The 23,052-nt window shown below is 45.8% G+C and overlaps 1 protein-coding gene across 2 annotated transcripts in view; it reads left to right on the top strand.

Moving 5' to 3' along the window:
• Positions 1–888: 888 nt before the first annotated feature.
• The window catches only part of SIDT1 (SID1 transmembrane family member 1), a 42,385-nt gene continuing 20,221 nt past the window's right edge, over positions 889–23,052 (top strand). The window contains exons 1-9 of one of the 2 annotated variants that reach the window (XM_063394007.1): positions 889–1,530; positions 15,070–15,191; positions 16,144–16,314; positions 16,517–16,562; positions 19,193–19,294; positions 20,024–20,107; positions 20,236–20,329; positions 21,541–21,612; positions 21,977–22,070. In XM_063394007.1, coding sequence (XP_063250077.1) covers positions 1,345–1,530; positions 15,070–15,191; positions 16,144–16,314; positions 16,517–16,562; positions 19,193–19,294; positions 20,024–20,107; positions 20,236–20,329; positions 21,541–21,612; positions 21,977–22,070 — 971 coding nt within the window. In that variant the 5' untranslated portion in view covers positions 889–1,344. The remainder of the gene's footprint in view (positions 1,531–15,069; positions 15,192–16,143; positions 16,315–16,516; positions 16,563–19,192; positions 19,295–20,023; positions 20,108–20,235; positions 20,330–21,540; positions 21,613–21,976; positions 22,071–23,052) is intronic. The other variant, XM_063394008.1, reaches the window with a different exon arrangement.

Genomic DNA, 23,052 nt, shown 5'->3' with positions numbered 1-23,052 from the left:
AGGTCACACCATGTCCTGGTAAGAGACAAGATAGAGTCATAGAGTCTCCTGGTCTTCAGAGCATGATATTCCAGGCTGAAGGGCAAAATCTTTGTGTTGAATTCTCCATCTTCCAGCAGATCACAAGTGGTTTATTTTACCCTTAATGATATTTCTTGAGACTCTGACAAAAGGCAGGGTGACTTGAACTCTGCTTCAAGATGAACAGAACTGACTGACAATCTAGTTTTTTCTCTTGGCAGAAATTACACAAGGGCCTGGAGATCAAAATGGCAGCACAAGGCATGCTGGCTCGTTTTGCTGAGCTTTGCAACTTTTCCTCCAAAGACAACAAGTGATCCCGCAGGAAATCTCTCAGCCTCGAAAACAAAACCCATAACTTGCGGAAAGCTTCTGGGGCCAGAGTCACTGCAGTTGGAGGCTGCAGGCTGACTTTATAAAACTGTGTCTCCTGAAAGTTTATCCTCAGCCTGAAAAACCTTTCTGATTGCTTTATAAGTAACACTCTATTTCCTCTGACTTAAAAGTGCATCCCTACACCATGGAATCTGACACATTTCCTAGGTGTATTTTCAACAGAAGACCACAGGAAGGTTAAGCTGAGAGAGAGAGAGAGATCCCTTGCCTTTTCACAGCCCAACGATATCGCTCTCATCTTACTGAAAAGGTTGAGTATCAACAGTATGGTTTGTAGCCAGTTCCATGGATGACTCAAAGAGATGCACCAAGCCATTTTCAGATTAATGAAATTCCATTTGCTGCTGCTTTTTGCACATTTGGGCTGAACTAAAGGATGAGAGCATTTATCCCAAAGTTATGAGAAGACAAAAAATAAAGGTTAGGGAGCGCCCCATAGAGGATTGCAGGTGCGAGCTGCAGCTCCAGCAAGCGGGCAGAACATGGAGCGAGGACGCCCCTAACGCGGTGGGCAGGGAGTGTTGAAGCCCTGCAGATGCTGATCCCCACGTGCCTGACGATGACAGCGTGTCCCTGCGCTCACAGCACGGCCAGCCGAGGGGAAAAGCCCCCCGACAATCGGCCGCTAAGCCGGTCTCAGACTTTGGGGCCGGTCGTAGAGAGGAGACCCTCCTCCCCTGGGCTGGCCAGCGCGCCGGCCGGCCTCCCGTCCCCTCCCCGCCCCGCCCCGCCGGCGGCGGAGGGTCCTTCCCCGGGGAAAGTTGCTCGGCGTCCCCCGGGCGCGGGGCGGGGGCGTGCGGCGCTGCCCCCGCTGCCTCTCGTCCGTGTCGCCGAGCTCTTTATTCCAATCGCAGAGAGGGCGCCTCGCCGCCCGCCCTGCCGGGGACACGCGGTGCGGGCTCCTGCGGGGTGGGCAGGAAGGAGCCCATGGCCGGGCGGGCAGCCCCGGGCCCCGGGGCTCTGCTCTGCGCCCTGCTCTGGGCAGCGGCGGCAGCGGGGGGCGGCCCCGGGGACAACCCCGCTCCCGGCGCCTTCGGCCACGTCTACCGGGGCGCCGTGAACATCAGCGCGGAGCGGGTCTACGCCTTCGCCTACCGCAGCGAGCCCGGGCAGGTAGGAGCGAGCTCCGGGTTCCCCGCGGCGGGGCGAGCACCGCGTCCCCCTCACCCTCTCGGGTGGGGAGCGTGTGCCGGAGAGGTGCCGCTGTGCGGGAGCGGGCCGGGCTGTCCCTCTGTCCTGCCCGCATCCTCCCGCCGCCGCGGTGGGCGGGAGCCGCAGTGCACCTGCGGGATCCTCTGCACCTTCCCCGGCGCGGACAGGGCTCCCGGGGCTGCGGGCTGGGAGGTGCCGGTGTCCCAGGAGCTGCGGGGTGGGCAGGTGGTTTGGTGCCCCCCACTCCCAAAGGGGATGTCCAGCTGTTCTAGCGCAGAATGCGTCTAAAGCCTAGAAAGGAGTTGAGAGGATAATAGTACTACATGAAAAATAATTTTAAGAAAACAACACAAAATCCACAAAAAAAAAGCCAAACTACAAAAAAAAAAAAAAAAAAAAAAAAAAAAAAAAAAAAAAAAAAAAGAGCGTGCGTGCATTTAATAAGCGTTTTTAAATGCCATTTTCCCCACTGTGCATTTCCTTAGGATCAGGGTGCTCTCCCCTGGTAGCCCGGGTGGTGAGGCAGGGCTGTGCAAGTGGGGTTTGTGGTGAGGAGGCTGCAGAGCAGTGTGGCCAGGCCATCCATGGCTGTTTGATGGTGAAAAGAAACCTGTCATTGATGTGTACCCAGTTATTGAGGGTTCCCCCGTCCTCACTTTTTGTGTCGTATTTATCTCAGGTAGCTAAGTGGTACCTTGGAAACTCTGCCCCCGTTGTTTGGATTGGGCGTTAATTGCTGAGTAAGACGATCTGATGTACCAAAAGATGGTGAACTGGGTGGATGAATCTTCCCTCCTGTCCTCAGCTGCACAGAACAATAGAAAATGGAAACCGTGGCTTTTTCCCACACTGTATACTATGTAATAAAATGCACCTGGTATTTATGGGCCAGCAGTTGGGTATCTGGGCTATGATGCAACTGAGCCCAGCCTTACTTAAGTGTTGGGTGTCACCAAGGATCTCAGGAGGTCAAAAGCACACTTTGGGCTTGAGCCTCCTTTTGGAAGCTGGTTGAGGTGTAAGGTTTCTTTGGGTGTCACAAGTATTGGGTATTATGATGAGGGTCTGTTGGCAGTCCAGGTGTTGTCGGTGTCTTCCTAGCAGAGACAGCACGAATACTGACTTCAGTTAAAATTAATCTGATTCCTTCAATTTAATGTGCTCTTTGAAGCTGTGTGGTTTTTGCTGGACACCTGAAAAATAAAGCTTTCTCTCCTGGAGAGTTAGTGAAAGCACAGTGGGAGTAGGCAGGGAGGAAGCACATGGCTGCTCAGTGGTGTTTGCAGGTACCTAAATGCAGCTTCTAAGCTGCTTCTAGACACTGAGGTGTTCCTGTGCTGTGAAGTACAGACTGCTCAGTACAGACTACTGCCTTACCTAAGCAGGAGGTTTAATGGACTAATCTCCATGGGCCTGTATGCTGGAACATGAAGTCTCTGCAGAGTTTGGGTCAAGGCGTATATCTAAGAAGGGAAAATTCAGGTTTGAGATTTAATTTTTTTTCCGATGCAGAACTCACCAAGCAGTGTCATAAATATGCTTAGAGGGCCATGCAACCAACTCCTGCTAGGAAAATGTTTGGAAGACAAAAAAATCTTTAAATAAAGATGGACTTCCATAGGAAGTTTTCTGATGAGGGATGCCTAGAACAGGTTCTGATGGTAAAGAAGGCTCCAGAGAGACTGGATGGCCTTTCAGTATAAAGAAGCTTATAAAATGATTGAGAAAGCTTTCTACAGTGTAATGAGAGGACATGAGGAAACAGTTCTGAACTGAAAGAGATTTGGTTAGGACATAAGGAAGAAATTTTTTTTATGGTGAGGCACTGGAACATGTTGTCCAGAGAAGTTGTGGATACACATTAGTGGGAGTGTTCATAGTCAAGCTGGATAGAGCTTTGAGCAACCTGATCTAGGTGAAGATATCTCCTTGCCCATGGCAGGGTGTTTGGACTAGATGATCTCTGAAGATGATCTTCCAATTCTCTGATGCTTCACTGAGCTCTACAGGTGCCATTTCTGAGACGAAGCAGTGGAAGCTGGCAAGAAGGTGGCTGACCTAGCTGGCATGTTTGGCTGTGGCTGTGTGCAGCCCCTTTCCCAGCTGCAGCCCTGAACCCATGAGACACAAACGTGACTGGATCTCCTCTTGCTGACATGGTCAAGGGTTGAGCTGTCTTGGTGTTCCTGTGTCCCCCTGTTGTTGAGAATTGCTCAAGATTTAGAAGCTTGGTAGTGGAAATCTTGGCTTTAATCACCAAGTTCTTGTGGGCAGGGTTTTCTTATGCAAAAGTTGGGAAGTTGTTTAGGGATATGCTGTCATGGTGTTGGGGCTTGTGAAGGAATGCAAGTCCTGCAAAAACTCAGTGTATTAGTCATTGCTTTTTGCTACAGTCTTAAGCCTTGAACTCCTAGTGAGGGAATACCAGCCAGTGTTTGCCGGTTGCCTGCCACCTGTGAGCTCTCTGCTCTTCCTGGTCTTTTTGGTCTCTTCCTGTCTCTCTCCTGTTGGCAGTTTAGCCAGAAGCCTCTGATAACTCAAAGCAGATACCACATAGGCGATTAACCTTAGTTACAGAAAAGTTAATTGAATAAAAAGAGCATTCCCCATATGGAAAGGCTGCAGTGGATGAGTTTAATTGCTTTCCCCTCTGAAACAAAGTCAGGTCTGGAGTGATCTGGCTCTGAAAACAGGAATTTATTTTCACAGTGCTGTAAATTCTGCTGTTTTCCCCTCTGCTGCTCTTTCTCATTAGGTCAGGCCTACAAAGGAAGGGAAAACTTGGAGACAAGGACAAAATGTGAAGGCTGGCTTGTGATCTATGAACCCTCTGTAAATTTTCTGGTTACTGATGTGCTATGGCTGCACAGGCACATCTGAAAATGCAGCTGAATAGAGCAGTGCTTGAATGGATGGATGGTGGATGACAGAAAGGAGAGAACAAGAACTTTTCTCCTGTTTGGTGCTTTAGAGACCTGCTGCTTTCTGAAAAGTGTTGTGCTGGCCTGATCTCAGAGGATGTTCTTCATCCACATCATCATCTTTACTCCTTGGGGTACAGGAACGCAAGACAGGAGGGAAAATGAGTCACATGGGAGTATTCACAAGCAGATATATACAAGGTGAAGAAACCACAATTCAGGGCTCTGCAGCAGAGCTGCTCTGAGACATGTGGCTTCCTTTCTGTACAACTTGTGGGTAAAATAAAAATGATGATACTTATATGTGGACCAAATCACCTAGCTGAAACTTCCTTTGTGTAAATACATTGCCAGGTCTCTTCTCTCTGGGGAGGGGGAAAAACCTTCCTATGTGCTGTGCAGAAACACTTGTCTGGAGGCAGAAATCTGACAGTCTTTTATGTACCAGGATTTAGGCCTTAATTGCTGAGGTAGAACTGTGAAAGTAAAGCTGTGCTGAGGAGAAGCACAGCCACCTCTGCTGCAAAGGTCTTCAAGAGTTGGCCTATGAACAAAGGCACATGACAAACTCCTTCCTCATGGTGGAAACTCTTGATTTGTAGTGGAGTAGTCTTACTGTTTCTTGAATTCCCTTTTCTTCCTTTTAGCTGCTCTTTGAAATTTCCCCCCGTGCAGCTGTTTGTTTTATTTTTAACTCTGAGTATAAAGAAATATAGTAGTAAATCCAGCTGGGTCACTTGTTGCTATGCCCTCTTGCTCTAACAGCAAAGGCAGATGTGCACTGTTAGAAGTCTGGTGAACAATTAGTTGGGCAAACAGGGTTATTTTATTTTAGGATTATTTACACTGGAGACATCCAGGATAGGGGTAAAAAAAAAAAAAAAGCACGCTCATTCCACATGTTCAGTGTGTTGCTACTCGGGAGGGACAAAGGAAGGACATCTTTGCTGATTCACTGGAGCTGCATGTGCAGTGTGTTCCTGCTCAGAAGACTGAAAAAGTGCTGTGGAATGTTTCTGCTGGATTTACCACTGACTGGAGAAGGCTTTATGTGACAAGTAAGAGAACCTGCTTAGTTCTATGTTTGCAGTAATACCAGGTTTTTCAATAAGAATAGTATGTGTGTGAGTACTGATGGAATTCAATGAGACTTTCCACCACTGTAAGATCTGGCAGCTGCTAATGGTTAATTTGCTGAAAGTACAAATTACACTCATATTGTGCAGGTTGGTGTGTCCTGTAGCAAATTGTAAGCAATCCAGGAGAATATCATGAGGAAGACAACAGAAGTTCTTTTTCCTCACGGCAGCTCAGGTCAGCTGAATATATGATTTGGGAAATACTTGGACTATATTTAGAAAACCAAGTATCTCTAAAGAGAACAAGTTTCCAACTTTCCATTCGTAGGCAAAACTGCTGCAATCCAAACACAGTTCTTGGACATTCATGCAGTACATGTTGGTTGCAATGAGCTCCAAAGCTGAGCAGTGGGCTGCACCTATTTTAAGAGAAAGAGTGGGTGCTATTTCCCTCCTCCTCCCTTGCCAGGACTAGGAACAGAGCCCCAGTCTCAGTTCCCATATGGCCCAACTCACCATAAATTGAGACTGACAGTTGATTAAGCTGTGCCTTCTCTGCTGAGCAGTTGTGCAGTGTGAGGATGTGTAGCCCTGCAATGAGTGTCTTGTCTGTGAAGTCTGTCTGAGGAGTGATGGGTAAAAAATTACCATCAGTCTATGAGAGGCTGTGTACTACCAGGGAGGGTTACCATCATTACCCTTCATTTTTTCAGAGCTGCAGATAGGGAAAAGTTGACTGTCCTAAAGAAAGAGCAGTATCAACACTAGCAAGATCAGAAATCTTCCAATGACATGCCTTAAATTTTGTGACCAAGTGCCTTTTCCAGCCAAAGAGCATGATGCATTCCTCAGTGTTCCTCTGACCTCTGGTGAATGGGTCTCATTTCTTAGGTGTGGATGGTAGTTGCACTTGCTTTCCTTTAGGCAAGCAGCCAAAATGGGAATTCATTCACCCATATGTTCCTCTGGAATTGCGTGGTGAGTCACTTGCTCAGACCAAAGCCATCTGTCCTAGCTGCAGGGAAACTCCTTGATCTGCTACACAGGACAACCTGTAGTAATAGGTTTAATAGTGTAGGTTTAGTAAGTGGCAGTGATCAAATCTGTGTTTGCTGTTCTCTGGGGTTTGACATGCTAGTGTGTGTCTCATTCTGGCAGCACCCATTTGTATTATAACAACTCTAAGAGCATTTTTTCACCTCTTGCTTCTGAGCTGGCTTTGGGTTTCACATGTAGAACGCTTCAGGCTGGAACTAAACTACCTCAAAGTATTCCCATGATGTCCTGCACATGTTCTCCATAATGTTAGTCTTGGCTCCAGCCCAGCTTTCAGTCCACAGCTACACCATGCATGCAATAAAACTTTAGTCTACTCTTTGGAGAAGGCTGAGCCTGAGCTATAGCGAGGACAGCAGGTTAAGTTCTGTCTTTCCTTAATGCTGAGTGGAAGCCCACCAGTTCAGCCACAAACATGCAGGTAAAACTCAAAGAGATTGGGAAGATTACAAATGCTTGCATGAGAACATCTGCTGTTGTCAGTAGAGCTGCTGTTATTGCAGGATCTCCAGGGCCTGAACACTGTTGCTCTTTGGTTGCTGTCTCTAGTCTGTTCACCACAGGGCAGTGGAAGAGCCTCAGCACACCATTTCTGGAACCTAATAGTAAATGCCTTATGTGACAGGAATGTAGGCACAATGTCAAATCCAAAAAAAAATCAAAGCAAATTATAGTATATGATATCTGAAGCCAGCAGAGTTCAACAGAATCGCTTTGGAGTAACTTGTGTATATAATTTATATTTCTTAAAGAAAACAGCCAGCCCTGGGAGGTGACAGCGTAGGCAGTGTAGAGCACACAGCATTTGGAATGTGCTTGCTGCTTCTCAGTGGGTTCTCTTGAACACTCCTTACCCTGCCTAGGGTCACACAAAAAGCTTTTGCTTACAGGGGACAACAAAAGTAAACTATGAGAGAAATTGGATGGGGATCTACTAAAACCTCAAACTTGATGGTTGGTTTGGGTTTTTTTTTTTGCATCAGAAAGTACATTCTTGAAAACTCTGACAAAAGTGGGGTATCTTAGGTGAAAGAATGGTGTGGGATGTGGCTTAGCTTTGGGCTGGGGATAGAAGCAACTGAGATCCCCTCAAACTTAAATTATTATTTATCTGTCTAGGATTTTGCATCTCGTGGGTTTCCCTACCTAGGAGGCAAAAAGACAGTGTGTCTTGACAGAGGCTATCAGTTTGCAGGCTTTAGAGAAAAAAACTGAAAGCTGCTCTGGTTTCTTGCAGGGTAGCCACGGAACTTTAGACGGTAACTGCAGTGCTGGCAAGAATTTTAGTTTTATTTCTAATGTGTAAGCTAATGCTGTCAAGCTCGATAACTTGTCCTTGAACTAAAGCATCTCTTTTGAATTCGAATGTTGTTCTAAATCTTAGTCATTCTCTTCTTGTTGGGCTGTCATGTTTAAAGTCAAAGCTGATCAGGTTTTGTTGTTCCCTTCCCAGCCCCAAGATGTTTAAATTAAAAAAGAAAACAAATTCTGAATAAGAGGAACTTCATCAAAATGCCTCTCCTCAATTTGAACTCTTTCCAAGAACAGTGCAGCAATTTATTATACATTTGCATTGTAAGTAGAGGCTGAAATGTCCTCAAATAACTTGTGCAGAAGTTGTGGTAGGGAGGTAAGCTTTTTCTGTATGGACCTCATCTGCTGTTTCAGGGAATATTTAAGGAATCTAAGTGCAGACTGTAAAAGGTATATAGCAAGGGTGTGCCATCTGCTCAGTTTGAAAATGTAGTTTAGTACATTTGCATAAGCAAACATAATTTCATGCTGTGTATACTTGGAGAACCGCAGAAGATTTCAGAAACAGCCTTCCTTACTTTTTTACACTGATGTTTTTCTTCGAGCATAGAAATAGCTACTTCAGTGTAGTTTAAAATAAATGGAAAATGGTTTTAAAAAAACACATCATGCATTACAAGATATAATTCAATCCACATCTGAAGTGTTACTGAAGTGAAGAACTTGGGAGCCAAGAAAGAACGAGGTATCTATGTTCTGACAGCAATCACTGGAGTTACTGCCAGGAGCTTGGAGTTACAATTTGGAGAGGTTATAAACCTTTTTGTTTCAAGGAGTGGCCTGGCCTGGAGTTCCAGCTGCTGTGGTTTAGGAAGATGCAGTTATTGGAGAGTTGTTTGTCCCTTAACTGACTGTTCAAAATAGGATTTTTTATTTTTAACATCTTCATAAAGTCTGAGGGTGTTCAGAAACAGGTACCTACTTCATCCAGCATGGCAACTCCCAGTTTCTTCTCCTGGCTGTCCTCGAGACTCCCTAGTGACATTGGTTAGAGGACAAAATGTCAAAAACGGAAAAAGATAAATGTTATCACGTTTTATATTTGTCTTACTTCCATTTATGCTTCACAGACACTGTTGCAAACAAGTGAACTCATGGGAAAGTCCATGGCAGACTGTAAGTCCACACAGCACATTTGCACAGAGTGAAACAATTAAAATGAAAAATACTAATCCTGGAGCAATTACATTAATGTGTCCAAGGTTGTGCTTGACATACTCAGACTCTGTCTCTTCATTCATGCTGCTTTGGGTATTTAATACTGCTGGAAGAAAACTGTGGGCCAAGGTTATTTGACAGATTGCTTTTGCCAACTAAGACTGACACTGGAGCACAGAGACAGAAAAAGGCGGAAAGGGAATGATCCTCTGAGCTCCACTTGTTTTGCTGTCAGGCAGGAGCCGTGCTCACATCTCATGAGACGGCAGAAGAGAGGTTCTCTAAAACCTGTCACTGTCTCAGCTATTTTTCTTCTGGGTCTCAGCTTCCCCTGTTGCCTTGTCAGTGGGAAGATCAGCAGAGTTTGGTGCTGATGGGATGTTCATTCACTGCCTCGATTGCTCTAGGCCGCCTGGCTCAATCCTGCTTCACTTAATTTCAGGGTTTATATAAAAATGAAGCACCTCTTTCTCGTGCAACAGCTGGCAGCAGCAGTTCCCTGGCTTTTGGACACGTGTCCTGTGCTGAGACCTTTCCTTGTGAGCAGCAGTGTGTGTTTGCCGGCCGGATGTGTTCCCTGCCCCCGGGCTTGGCCCGCTGCCCTGGCAGCCCCACGGCCCAGCGCTGTCGCAGGGCGGGCCCGTAATCCCGACAGGCTGGCAGGGAGCGGCCGGGGGTGCGGCCAGAGCGTGGGGCAGCCCTGCTGCGACTCAAAGGCTTTGCTTAGCAAGAGCTTTTGGAAAGGAATCCACGGCAAAGCCCTTGAAAACCTCTGCTTGCAGCACAAACTGTTGTTGCAACCTCCTGCCTTGCCCTTAAATTCACATCCCCACGGTTTTAAGATGATGTCTAATCTCTGTGGGAAATGCAGATTGAATAATCAGTCCAAGGATTCTTTCATGTCAACAAGAGCCTGGTTTATTTTGCTTAATGTTTGCAGCCGTGTTGGTTCTGTTCAGCTGTGCGAATTTGAGGCCAGCTCCTTCTGCCTGTTCCCATCTAGAGAATGGAGTTCAGTTGTACTTTTTTCCTTCCTTTTCTTCCCTCCCCCTATCTCCATGGTATTGGTGCAACTGAAGTACAAATATTTGTCTTTCCTGGTCTAACACGTTTTTATACAGAGCTGAGAGCTCTCTCTTTATTCAGCTGTCCTATTGCTCTGTCCACCTTGAAACACAGGAGAAACTTCAAGGTCAGTCATCTGAGAAACAAAACTATCACGAGCGTGGCTGGTGGAGAGCCCCTGCACACGGCGGAGCCTTGGCTCTGGGAAGGACTGGGAGGAGCAGAGGTCTCTGCAGCAGTCCTGCCCCTGCCTCAGCCCCGCAGCACAAAAGGCAGCAGTAAGGTTATTGCTGACAAATATTTGTGCAGGGCCTGCCTTGTCAAAGGGAGCGTTTGGTGCGCAAGGTTGTTTCCCAAGATGAGGGTTTCGGCTTGGAGGGCACAGATGAAATCTAGCAGTATATTATAATGCCAATATAGGCAGCCTCCTACTGTGAGTGTACAAGGAAGGGGAAGGTGCAACTAGTTTTCTGTGGGGCTGGTGATGATCTGCTTCAAAATGAAGTCCCTCAGCAGTGCTGGCAATGCAGGAGTGAAAGCAGCCTGGTTGACCCTGTTACTGCCCAGGCAAAATTTCTTCCTCATCTCACCAGTGCTAAGTGAGTGGGGATGGATGCAGAGAAGGCTCAAAGTCTTCATGATGATTTTAATTTTAAATTAGAACACTGCTTTTTCACTGGAGTTCCTCTTGTCTCTATGTAAAGTTTTGTGTTGGAAGGGAGAAGTATGTGTGATGGGGAGCAGTGGTTCTGTAGCAGGGAAGGGTTCTTGAGTCAGAACTGCTTGTTTTTAAAATGACATAACCTTTGGAAGGTGTGGAGGGAGAAGCATGTTTGAAGTAAATAAATCACCTTTTTTTTTCTTCACCTCCTGCTTTTTTCCACTCTTCTAAAAATATTTTGCTGAAGGCAAATGCCAAATGCTGACTTTCAAAGTGAAAGATGGGACTGCTAGCATTGGCTCAATAGTGAATTAATTAAATCTGTAGCATGAAAATGTATATGTTGTCTATATCAAGGCAAGAGAGTCTAGAAGCAAAGCATGGATTAAAAGTTTAAGGTAGGTCAGATAGAAGAAGGCCTAAAAAAATGTAAACATCCATTCATAAGTGTTACATCTTTATCCCTGTCCCTTGTGATGTTCCTGCTAGACAGTTCATCCTGCCAGGGAAAATGTCTTTCTCCAAGACACTAATTAGGGTTCCTTCTGATCTGTAGCAGTAAATTGGAGAGTGAGTGACAACAGAGGAAGAGAAGCCCTGGTTGCAGTTACATGGTAATTCTTTCTGCACTTTTCCAAGCTTCCTCATAATTGCACTTACATGTTGCTGGACTTATGCTCAAGCTTATTTCCAAGTCTTCAGCCATTAATTGGGAACTTCTTGTGCAGGTTTGGCCAGCAGGCAAATCCCACCTGTTTTATTGCAGTGTTTGGCAGAAACAGCTGTAGTCTAAGAAAGGTGCCCATCAGCCAAAGCTGTTGGGAGCTGCTCTGTATCCCTGAGATGCTGTGAGGGGAGAGCAGAGCTGCACCTTGGGATTGGGATTTGGCCCCTCCACTGGAAGTGCAGGATCTGCCCACAAGAGGCCCTGTGTTGCTGTGGTGATGGCAGCAGGGTAAATAACTAGATGGACTGGAACCTCAGTTGCCATCTGTCCTGCTTCTTAATCGCCCTGTTTGTTTCCTGGGGTTTATAATAAAGATGTTGATGGGGTTAGGCAGTGTGATGCTCTGGATTGATCTGGGTATGTGCAAATGTAGGGGGAACAGAGGTATTCATTGCGAGTGAGCTGTTGGTATATTGAGGTGAAATTTAAAGTGTGCTGGGATCTTCTTAATGAGTGTTGCTTCTGATTTTCTGATGTTCCTCTCTGTTTGAGGCACCCTGTTTGAATGTGGTCTGGGAAGCAGCTTTGCCTGTGTAGAGTGCAGAGAGAAAGGTGAGAGGGAGGGAAAGGAGTGTAGTGGGATCCCATCTGTGGCCGTAGGTGATCCTGCCTTGATGCAGCTGGATGTTGCCCCAGGTATTATCAGACCAAAAAGAACTCAAGGCACCTGAATATGGACTTTTAGGGAAGCAGGGCAAAGGAGCTATAACCAGCTATTACAGAGAGCAAATACAGAGTGCTGAGCACAGTAAGGATGTAGAGAAGTCATTATGGCAGTAATATGGCATATACCAATTTTCATGTGGGTAAGTGCTCAGATTTAAAAGAGTATTGAGGCTTGAGACTCTTACCTTCCTCTCCTGATATTCCTATTTCCTACATGTATTGTAAGATAATGGAATCAGCAGCAAGGCTGAATAAATGTAGGTGGTGTATAATCAGCTTAGTTTTGTGGAGAGAGGGAAACCAAATGAGGGGTCTGGGTGCTCTGTCACAGCAGAGGGAAGGGGCTTTTTCCCACGTCGCAGGCTTTTCTCTGTCAGAGCATTCATCACCAATGCTTTTGTTTCCCTTCCCTTACTCTTCCCTAGGACAGATGGGAAACTTTCTTTTCTTACTGAGGATGGTCACTCATCATAACAGGTCTCCCAGAAAGGTTGTGGGGTTTCCATCCATGGTCAGCTGGCTCTAGGTGATCCTGCTTGTGTCCAGTTCTGGTCTCCCCAGTATAAGGAAGGTATGGACCTACTGGAGTGACTCCAGTGCAGAGCCCCACAAGGCCGTTGAAGGCACTGGAATACCTCTCCTATAAGGAGAGGCTGGGAGGGCTGGGAATGAATTGTACTCATTTAATGTACACATACTCATGTACAATTAAGAAAACCTGTAATATATGCATAACTCATGTCCTGGGTTATGGTCTGCATTCGTGAAGTCAATGGAGAAGAGAATTTCCCAGTCTCTGGCTGGTATTTATGGATAGTTGAGGATGCATAAGCCAATAGTGCTATTTGCTATGAGTTTGGTGTGAGCTCCCCATTGCATTGAGCTGATGTTCTGATGGTTCACAGATCCATATCCAACCTGAGGGAAGCGAGAATCACTTCCTCTGTGGAGGTGGCCTTGCTTGAACCGTTTCATGGTCAAAAAGCTGCAATGTGCCCTTTCTGCAGTGATTGTTGTTTTCCCCACGGGTGGAGAATTCTTCCGTGTCCTTGCAGGAGACTGGCTTGACCATTGTGTCTGCATGCTCCTTAGATTTGTTTTCTTGTTCGGTTCCAGTCGCTTCCTTCGTGTCCTCGTTCCTTGTCACAGCAAACACACCAAACAAGCAGGAGCTTGTTCAGCCCAGTCCCGGTGTTTCCAAGTTACACCGATGTGTGCTGGCTCTGCCTCGGGGCAGCTGCAGGGACTGAGGCAGCCACCGAGGCACCTTCCAGTGCTGCCTGCGGTGACACCCTTCAGGCTCCACCCTTCCTGTGTTTTACTTTGTGGTGCTGTGTTTCTTACCTTTGTTTTAGCACCTTATGGTGAAATATACGTGGAAACAAAATTGCATATGTAGTTTTTGTGACTGGAAGGAAAAGCTGGGGAGCAGGCCAGAAGAGCTTTGCAAAGGTTTAGAAGCCAGAAGGCAATGGGAAAAGACTCTAATTTCTGCCCTTCTATTTCAAGGGGGTTTGTAATTAAATTATTTGGGTGGTTTTTTTTTTTTTTTTTTTTGTTGAAGACCTAATTTTTTAGGAATTGGTGACTGTAGTATACCTCTGTAGTATGGTGACAATGTCAGGAAAACTGATAATGATTATGGCTTTCAGGAAGGTGTTTTGTTCTACTAGACTCAACTCCTATGTGAGCCTAACAAGAATAAATAGGAAATTTTCTTTGACTTGGAATTGCAGATGTAAGTAATTTCTTTGAAACCAGTGTCCTCAGGGTAAGAATAAGCTGCCATTTCTAGTAACTCCATATTCTACCTTGCTAATTCTGTATGTTTTTAGAAGGTGCTACTTCCTTGTACCTTTACTCTTCTTGGAGAGTATAAAGTCAGAATATCTGTGAGAAGTCTTTTACTGATCTAGTGAGAGTCCATTATAATCTTTCAGGATGTGGCAGGTTTAAAATGTGTATATATTATCTACTTAATATACTTTCATTATTTCAAGGCCTCTAATCAAGATGGACTGTTTTATCATATGATGAGTTATGCACTCTTGTATTTTGTATTCTTGTTCAGTGTCTACAGTTCTGAGAGGGAGCTGAAGGGTTGCTGTTTTCAAGTGAAAATGGTGACAGTTCCACGTGGTGCAGACAAACTTCTTGCTTTTCAGTGAACTGAGGGTGTTCTACACTAGACTGTCCTACCTCTGCAACCATGTGGTGGCCAATGATAATGTACGGAGAAATTTCAGTTGCTGGTGCAGTGGGCTGCATTAAACCCCTTTCTCACAAGCAGCCTTTCTTGTCAACTTGAGGGCAGTCAGCAGTGTATTTCTGTTTTGTTAGGTGGGATTATGGTTATATTGGAATTGCTTACATGAGAGCCAGCTGCTAATATGCTTTTTCATCCTATTGATATCATCTTTGTGACTTTACCAGTAATGTTGATTGAGTTGGGTACATAAGAGTCCTGGCAAGAAAATTCTTAGTTGTAGCATTGAGTCTTTGTCTTGTGTGTCTGCATCTGTTTGCTTAATTTTTGTAAGATAAGTTATGTAGGTTGCTCCCAACAGAAGCTGCTGAACTCTCTTATGTATTCTGCATTTGTCCACTGTGTCTTGACTGACAGTCACTTCTGACCTGGGCACAGGGCTGTGATTCTGGACTGCAGCATTAGCAGAGAGGCACTTCTGTGAATGCCTTCTGGATCTGAATAATTAGTCCAGTGATAAACACTGCTGATCTCCCTGTGCATGTTGTCAGCACCTAGGTCAGACTGAGGAAGGGGGAAAGGCTTCTCCCAGCTGCATTTGGAGCTGCCTTGTTCTCTGCCTTCAGCTTATCCTCTCTTTTCCCCAGGTGGATGCGGTGCGGGTGTACGTGAACAGCAGCTCTGAGAACCTCCAGTACCCCGTCCTGTTTGTAGTTCGCCAGCAGAAGGGAGTGCTCTCGTGGCAGGTCCCACTGATTTTTCGAGGCCTGTAAGTACTGGAGTCTCTTCTTTGTGACACACTCCTCTACCAGCTGTATTCATCAGCAGCCTCCCTCATGTGCTACATCTTGTGGCCTGTGTAGACTGTGGGGTTGGTTGCAGAGCATTCTTGCTTACTGCCAGCTGGGTGTAGGAAGACCAGGATTTGATAGGTAACCTCTTACTTGACAGCCTGCTCTTGGCTCTTAGCTTCTCAGATAAATGCACAGGGTACCAGGAGGCTTGTCTGTGGGGGATCTGCCTGTGGCACCAGTCACCGAATCCACCACACAGCACTGCTGTCGTTCCACAGTTGCCTTCCGTGTGTGCAGGGAGTTCCTGGGCTCTGCTTTGGGGCAGGGTTTGAGCAGGCTCTTGAAAGAGCACTGTAACTTCTGTGAAACAGTGCATTTGGGCAAAAAGAACTTCTGTTTCTCACTACAGGAACATCTAAGTTAAGTTTATTCTAGGCGTGCTTCTTTATGAAAGCAAGGCTGCATTGTATGTTCATTAACCCCAGAGCCTGTTGGGCTGCAAATAGAGAAATTTCAGGCACCTTAGACGATTTAAGATGTGAAGCTTCATCCTGTGGCTGAATCCTGGTGCCAGCAGCAGATGTCCTGCAGTGTTTTGCCTGATGGGTACAGCAGTGGCTGTCAGTGCTCTCTCTGCCTCCACTAAATGGCAGATGTTTGGGATCCACAGCTGTCGCAGGCTTCCCCGAGGGAAGTGAAATGTTGAGGATGGCCAGTCCCTTGTGCAGATTTTGAGAGGCAACAGAGGTGGAGCTTGAGTGCAGAATAAAAGAGTGAATGCTTCTGGCCTTTCAGATGAGAATTTCAGTTATGCAAGCAGGGGAAAAAGGATACCATTCTTAATAGTGCCGAGAAACTTTTTAACTGCTCTCTTTCTCTTTCTTTCTCATCCAACTTTCTCTTCTCTCCTTCCCCTGGCTGTTGTAGCTATCAGAGGACCTATAATTACCAAGAAGTGAGTCGGACCCTCTGTCCCACCGAGCCAACACCTGAAACAAGACCCTCTGAGCAGGTTATATTCGTGGACGTCGCTTCCATGGCACCGTTCAATATTGCATATGAGCTGCTAGTCACCAGGCTGGAGAACTTCCAACTTGAGTAAGCTGGGATGTGAGAATACAAATGCAATTTCATCATGTATCACTTGAACATCACTTAAGGGACTTGGTCCATCTGTCTACTCTTCCCTTGTTTTTCCTTCCTAGGAAAAAAAAAATTCTTTCATTTAGTCTGAGAGTACTTTGTGTGTATTCCAGCTCTGAAAGTTTTAGACTTCAACATTCTGGCATTTGTTTTCTAGGACCAACAAAGCCTTTAATTTCACTGCCAGCCCTTCCCAGCCCCAGGTAAGGAGGAATCCTGACTAGATTGCTTGTATGTCTTACCACATCCAAGTGATTGATGTGATCTTTTGTTAGAGATAGCAAGTCTTTTATGACTAGGTAGTTTCCTCTTAGGATGCAGGGAAACTTCCTTCCTGTGGAATTTTCTGTGGGTAGACTGAAGAGGTAACAGTGCTTCAGTCATTCTAGGGAAACATTTGGGTCCTCCCAATACCCATGAGCAGAGGAAATGAATGGTTCTGGCACTTCAGGAAACCCCAGAAATGTCCACAAGTCCAGAGGCCATTGGACTGCTGCACTTCTGTGAGGGGATACACGTAAGTGTTGTGTTCCTGTCAATTCTGGCTTACTTGCCTGAGCATAACTTGTCATGATGCAGTCTTTACTGGAAAAAATAAACACAGAAGTAAAGCTGTAAAGGTGCAGCAGAACTCAGACTGCTATTCCTTGCTTGGGGCAGCAGGTCAGCGTGGAAGGTGATAAATGAAATGCCTGATATTGATGCCTTGAGAGGCTACCTGGAACAGAGGCTGGACAGTGATAAAGGAGTAAAGTAGGTCTCTATTAAAAGGCCTTTACAGGACACACCTTGGGCAGTACAAGAGCCCATCTGTGGCTCCACCCAAGATAGATGACAGATCACAAGTTTTCACACTTTATAAGTTTTGGTCCATTTATGTATTGGGGTTGACTGTCCAATTACAGCTTCAGTTATGAAGTCCCATCCTCCCAGTTTGCTCTCCTCAATTTGCTGCTGTTTGTACTTCTTGGGCCTGAGGCTGTAACAGTGTCCTTGGTTCTCGGGCTGGAAAAGGATTGTTTTGTCTAACTACACTGAGGAGAACTTGCTAAGACTTTATATGAAGTTCAGAGTTACATACTAATGCAGTACAGAATCTGGAAAATGTGAAAGCTAAAACCTAAGGCATTAAAATGTCTGTTTGTTCAGAAGGAAGCATGTATGAGCAGCACCTCCAGCAGAACAGCTTTGCTTAGAGCCCTGCAGATACAAATCCTCTCTTGAATGAGAATGCTGTTGGCAGCAACTGTAGAGATAAAGGCACTTGTAGAGCTAGGAGGGTGTGTGATTTACCCTGGCTGTCTGGGGACTCTGTTTTTGTTGTTGCTTTCACTGTTAATAACACCATTTCATTTTAGGTTTTGTATTTCCAGGCATCCTAGCTAATCCTTTTTGCTGTCAAATGTCTTAATCTGGTTTGCAGATTCATGCAGTGTTTTATACTGTAGAAGCATAGGGAATGATGGTGACTCTTAATAAGCACTCATTACTTGGATTTTGTAATTTGAATATAGAGTGTTTAGGATATGAAATGAACTTTGTGACTGTGGTCTGATTTTTTTTTTTGTCACAATAATGTGAATCTTACAACTTTTAATTAATAACCAGGTGTATGGAGCAGAAGACTGCTTCTTAATTGGCATAATGCTGAGGTTTTTGTAAATCAAAGTATTAAGCAGTCTGCATAGGGAAGAAAAAAAAAGATTATTTAAAATCTAGATGGGTGTTGTACAAAGACATAACAACTGAAGGAGATGTTGTCTGGAACCCAGCTTGTGCCTGAGGGCAGAAGCAGAAATTGGATATGCTTGAGGTGAGAAGTGTTGGCTGGATATGTTTATAAAACTTGCAGTGTGTGCAGCAGAGAACTGCTGGCCTCAATGCCCTTGTGTTAATTCTGTACCTTGATACAAGCAAGGCTTAGAGGAAATTATAGAAGAGTCCTCATGAGCTAAAAGGTGGTTCTCATGCACCTAAAACTTTCCAAGGGGAAAAAGTGCCCCTGGGAAACTGAGGAGCTCAGTCTGCACGTGTCCTTGCTTACTGCAGACAAAACGTGCTCTGCTAAGGAAACTGGCTCGGTGAGTTTGCCCCTCGTAGGGACTCGTGGTTGGAGCCAGCACTCCTTCAGCAGGGAAGGGACCCTGCTTGGAGAGGGGTGATGGGAATAAATGCTTTAGTAGAAATGGGCAACTTGGAAAAGGTTTGGGTGATTTCCTCCTTATCCCTGCCCTCCCACTTGGGAGCTGTAATTCCTGGGAATGACATGGGTGAAGAGAAATAGGAAACAACTGGCCCTTGCCATCAAAGCAAACAAACAAACCTAAATCCTACAAATAATATCAATCATTTATTTATGAAACTCTTGACAGAGTTTCAGGCATTTGACCTAATACTGTTCACTGTCTGTCTTTGAGGCAACCCATTTGAGAAAGCTCTGTGATGTTTTCCTTATATAAAAGTACAGCCAGCAGCATGGAAGCATCTGGAAATTGCTCATATCAACATAAAATGGAATGGGGTGTAAAATTAAGTCACTTCAGCTTCATCAGGTGGAAAAAAGCTTGAGGGAGCAAAAGCTATGCTGTATTTTGCATGTTGAAGATGTTTGTGTCTAATAGCATGCTGTGCAAGGGGGACAGTTGCCTGTATATATTTAATCTGCTCTTCTGTAGTGTAAGGTGTTAATATTTGAAATCTGATTTTTTATGAAAGCCATCCACATCTAACCCCAAAACCCATCTAGGGCTGTTCAGGTAGCTTAGGAAGGTGTTGAAGATACTGCCAAGTGTGATTTCTGGATCATTACTCCTGTCCTCTGCTTTCTCTGCAGTATTTTCTGTACAAATTTCCTCAGGATGTCGATTCAGTCATTATTAATGTGGTGTCTGATGCAGCCTACCCATGCTCAGTTGTCTCTGTCCAGGATATTGTGGTAAGTCCAAGCAGAGAAGGGTGAGGAGCTGCCTGCTGGAGCTGTGTCCAGCTGTGAGGGGTCTGTGCCCTGCAGGGGGAAAAGTCCAAGGCAGGGCTTTGCCCTGGTGCTGGTGGTGAAGGGAGCCCTGAAAGAGGAACTAAAATTCTTTGGGAGAGAGGCCAAGACAGAGATGCTGAGTTCAAGCAGCTCATACAGACTTTTGTTGTAAATAGGTGAACAAGCTCTTCCTTTCTAGCTTATCCATAGGGAACACATTCCACACAGGGAATTTACGTCTCCCTTGTGAGGTTCCCTGCTTCCCTGTGATGTGGGTCTGTCTCTCTGTGGAGGGTGTTGAGTGGAATGCTGGGGGCTCAGAGAGGGCTCACTTGACTCTCCCCTGGCTCAAGGCAGCTTGGGGGCTTCTGATTTTCAGACACTGATGTCTTTCTTCTTTCCAGTTCGATTTCCTTTCCATATATTTCATCCCCTTTCCTGGGATGTTCCCTGTCATGGAGGCTGGCTGTTGCAGCTGGGAAATAGCCCCATACTCACTCTCTTTTCCCACCTCCCTGAATGATGCAGGGTCCTGCAGTGTAGGAGCAGACAGAGATGCAAGATGTTCTGTTCCCTTGGATACTCCAACTGGGGCCTTTTTTTGCTGTTCAGTGTTGTGTTTTCCAGCTGGCTTATTTTGAAAATAATGTGGATATTGTCCCTGGTTTAACCCTTAGTTGTCTGTTGTAGTGCCCAGTGTATGACCTGGACCATAACGTGGAGTTCAATGGAGTTTATCAGTCTATGACAAAGCAGGCAGCCATAACAGTGCAGGTGAGATGCTGATTTGTGTCCCAGTGTTTTCTGGTATCTGTGTAGCAATTAAAACCTGATCTCTGGCCTATTGGAGTGGAGAGGCTTTGTCTCATGGATTTTCTGTCCTCTTCCATCCTTCTGTGCAGAGAAAAGATTTCCCAGGTGAGCAGTTCTTCGTTGTGTTTGTCATCAAGCCAGAGGATTACGCCTGTGGGGGTTCTGTGCCTTCTTCAATTCGTGGTAAGTTGTTCTGGGAGGTGGATTTGATTGCTGCATCTGAGTGATGGAGCAGTGGGTGTCTTTTGGGACCTTCTTGTGGGATGCCACAGGGTGATTTGGTGGATCTGTCTTATCCAGAGAGGTAGGTGTGAGGAAGAGTGAAGTATCAGTTTGATGTTGCTGGGCAGGCTGAAAGTCTTGGTAAATGTAGGAGGTGGCTGGCTAGTGCAGTGCCTGGCTTGCTGGGGTTATGTGCTTTTCAGCAGACCACTGGTGCCTTGGGAGACACTGGAGACATCCAGGCAATGCTGCTTACAGCCTTCTGTTTGGTTCTCACCTCTGCTCCCTGCTGCTGTATTACCCCCTTGGCTCCATGGAGTCTCAGTTCCTGCAGAGAGCATCTCCTCCTACTGCTGTCTTGGGATGTGTGACAGCTCTGAACTTGGGGAAACAGGAAAAATTGGTAACTTTGGGAGAGTAATTTTACAAAAGACTTTTTCTAGCGTCTTCTCCAATCAGAAGACACTGTGTCCACTTGCTGGGCAGTGGTAAAAGCAAGGTCTCCACCAGTCATGTGATGGCTGTAACTGGAGTGGGAACATTCCTGTTCTCAAAGACTCAAAGTTTCCTCCCTGAAGAAGAAGCAAGACTGCAACTAACAGACATATTGGGCTCCCTCAATAGCTTTTTACTACTCCCCTGCCACCTTTCTGCCCCAATTTTCCCACAACAACAAAAGAACTGTGCCCTTTAGGGTGTCATTCTCTCATCCTGATCTGTCATCAGATGACCTCTCATCTGCTGTCAGCAGAGCTGTACAGCCCAGGTGTGCTAAGCCCTGCAGAAACAGAGCGAGTTTCTGGAGTGGCATCCGGCACAGAAGTGTTTTACTCACAGAGATTTGGCCAAAGGCAAAAGTCGACTCCCACTACCTGTAATGAGAGAATCTCTCCGTTGGGGATTAAATGAGTAGGAGATGAGATGCCTTTGGGATTCAGACATCCAGACTTAAGCAATATATGGAAGGCTGAATCAGGGATTTCTAGTCTAAAAAACAGGTGAACAGGGAGGAAGGGGGAAACATTTGGGAAAGGCTGTATATTGACAGATCAGAGAACATTTTAGTGAAAAGGCAGACCCTGTTGTTTTTGCAAGTTCAGAGAACCAAGATCAGTGGCAGAAATCATTAATGTTGGTTGTTTTATATTTGCTGTACACCGTGCATCTCACAGGGAATGTCAACCGTACCTGGAACCTGCAGCGGACAAAGAACCTCCAAGTGACCATTGTGCCCTCCATCAAAAGTCAGTGTCTTTGGGCAGGGCAGTGCAACTTGACAGGGGGACTTGGCACTTCTGAATAGAGGGGTGTGACTGGGCCAGCAGCCTCTGAAGGAATGGTGCAGAAAGCACCAGCAAAGGGGATAAAACCACTTGGTGCCTGCTCCTTTCCAGGGAGGGCTTTGTGGCACACCAGCTTTCTTTACTGGGGGTAAAGAAAGGGGGGGAGATGGTGCTGAATTCTGTCAATTCCTTTTGAAGAAAGCAAATGGGTTTGGAAGGGCTGTTTGGGGCTGGGCATTTTCACAAGGTGATATTGGGAAGAGTGCTGACTCTGAGAGGTGCTGTTCCTGCTCTGTGAGCTGACTGATCCGTTCTCTTTCCTCAGAGTCTGTTTATGTCCAGGCCATGTTCTTCAGCTTCCTGGGTTTCCTCTCCTTTTACCTGGGCTCGGTGATTGTTGCTTTTGTGCACTACATTAGGTGAGTCTAGAGGTTGTAAAAGAACAGCCTTCCTGTTTCTTATCATCAGGGACACCACACCCTGCAGAAAATTTGGCATGAGGGGCGTGGCAAGCATCTAAACAGAGCAGCTGAAGAAGTCCATGACTACTCAGTGGGCTGCTACTGACCACCAGCCAGAAAATACTTCTTCCTCTGCTGTGGGGACTATGGGAAGGATAAAAATCTAAGGGTCTGCCCTCTAGATCTTGTAGGGCCCCAACCCTGTGTTTTCTTATGTAAGGACACTGGGCAGCAGGTGGGAATTTTGGAGAGACCAGTCTGGGATATGGAGTGTGAGAGCATGCTGGACTGAGTATTGCAGTAAGTGGCAGTGACACAAACAGGGCCTTGGAGTCCCAAGAGTGCTGGTTTCCTTCCTTACCTGCCTCCCTTGCTCCAAACATTGGTGTCTGGGCTTGTGTTGAAAAAGAATGTTGAAAAATGTCTGCATGGGCATGGCTTAACTTCAAGACACATGAGTGAAAATATATTTCATTGGAACAATTCAATGAAATTACTTAAGTGTGTGCTCTTATTTGCTGGTATTTTCCTATGTTGTGAGAATATGTTGGTGAGGGTTTGGTTTTTTGGAGTTCTTTGGTTTGGGTTTTGTTTTTTTTACCATCTTCTGCTTGACATCTGCATTGACAGAGGTGATACAGGCTTCTTAAGCATTGTGCTAATGAGTGCCTCTAGATCCCCCTGTCCCTGTAGTAGATTCATACATGCTTGGTCCCCTGAGCAGTGAAGATGGGTTTGAAAAGGTGGTGTGAGGGTCTCTCCCAACATACTGAGCAATGAAGGGTTAGATAAGTCATGGAAATGGTTGTCCTGCCTCTGGTGGATAGCTGAGGGGGTAAAAAACCCCTCTATTGCTTTGGAAGTTAAGAGATGCGGACAGCAAACAGTCATGGCTGAATTGTGTCTCCAAACAGTATTTTTTTCTTTTTTGCCTTTATGT

Source organism: Prinia subflava, chromosome 3, assembly GCF_021018805.1.
Source record: "Prinia subflava isolate CZ2003 ecotype Zambia chromosome 3, Cam_Psub_1.2, whole genome shotgun sequence".
In the NCBI taxonomy this organism is placed as follows: Eukaryota; Metazoa; Chordata; class Aves; order Passeriformes; family Cisticolidae; genus Prinia; species Prinia subflava.
Note: the sequence above shows the minus strand (reverse complement) of the source record. Positions and strands in the feature narration are given on the sequence as shown.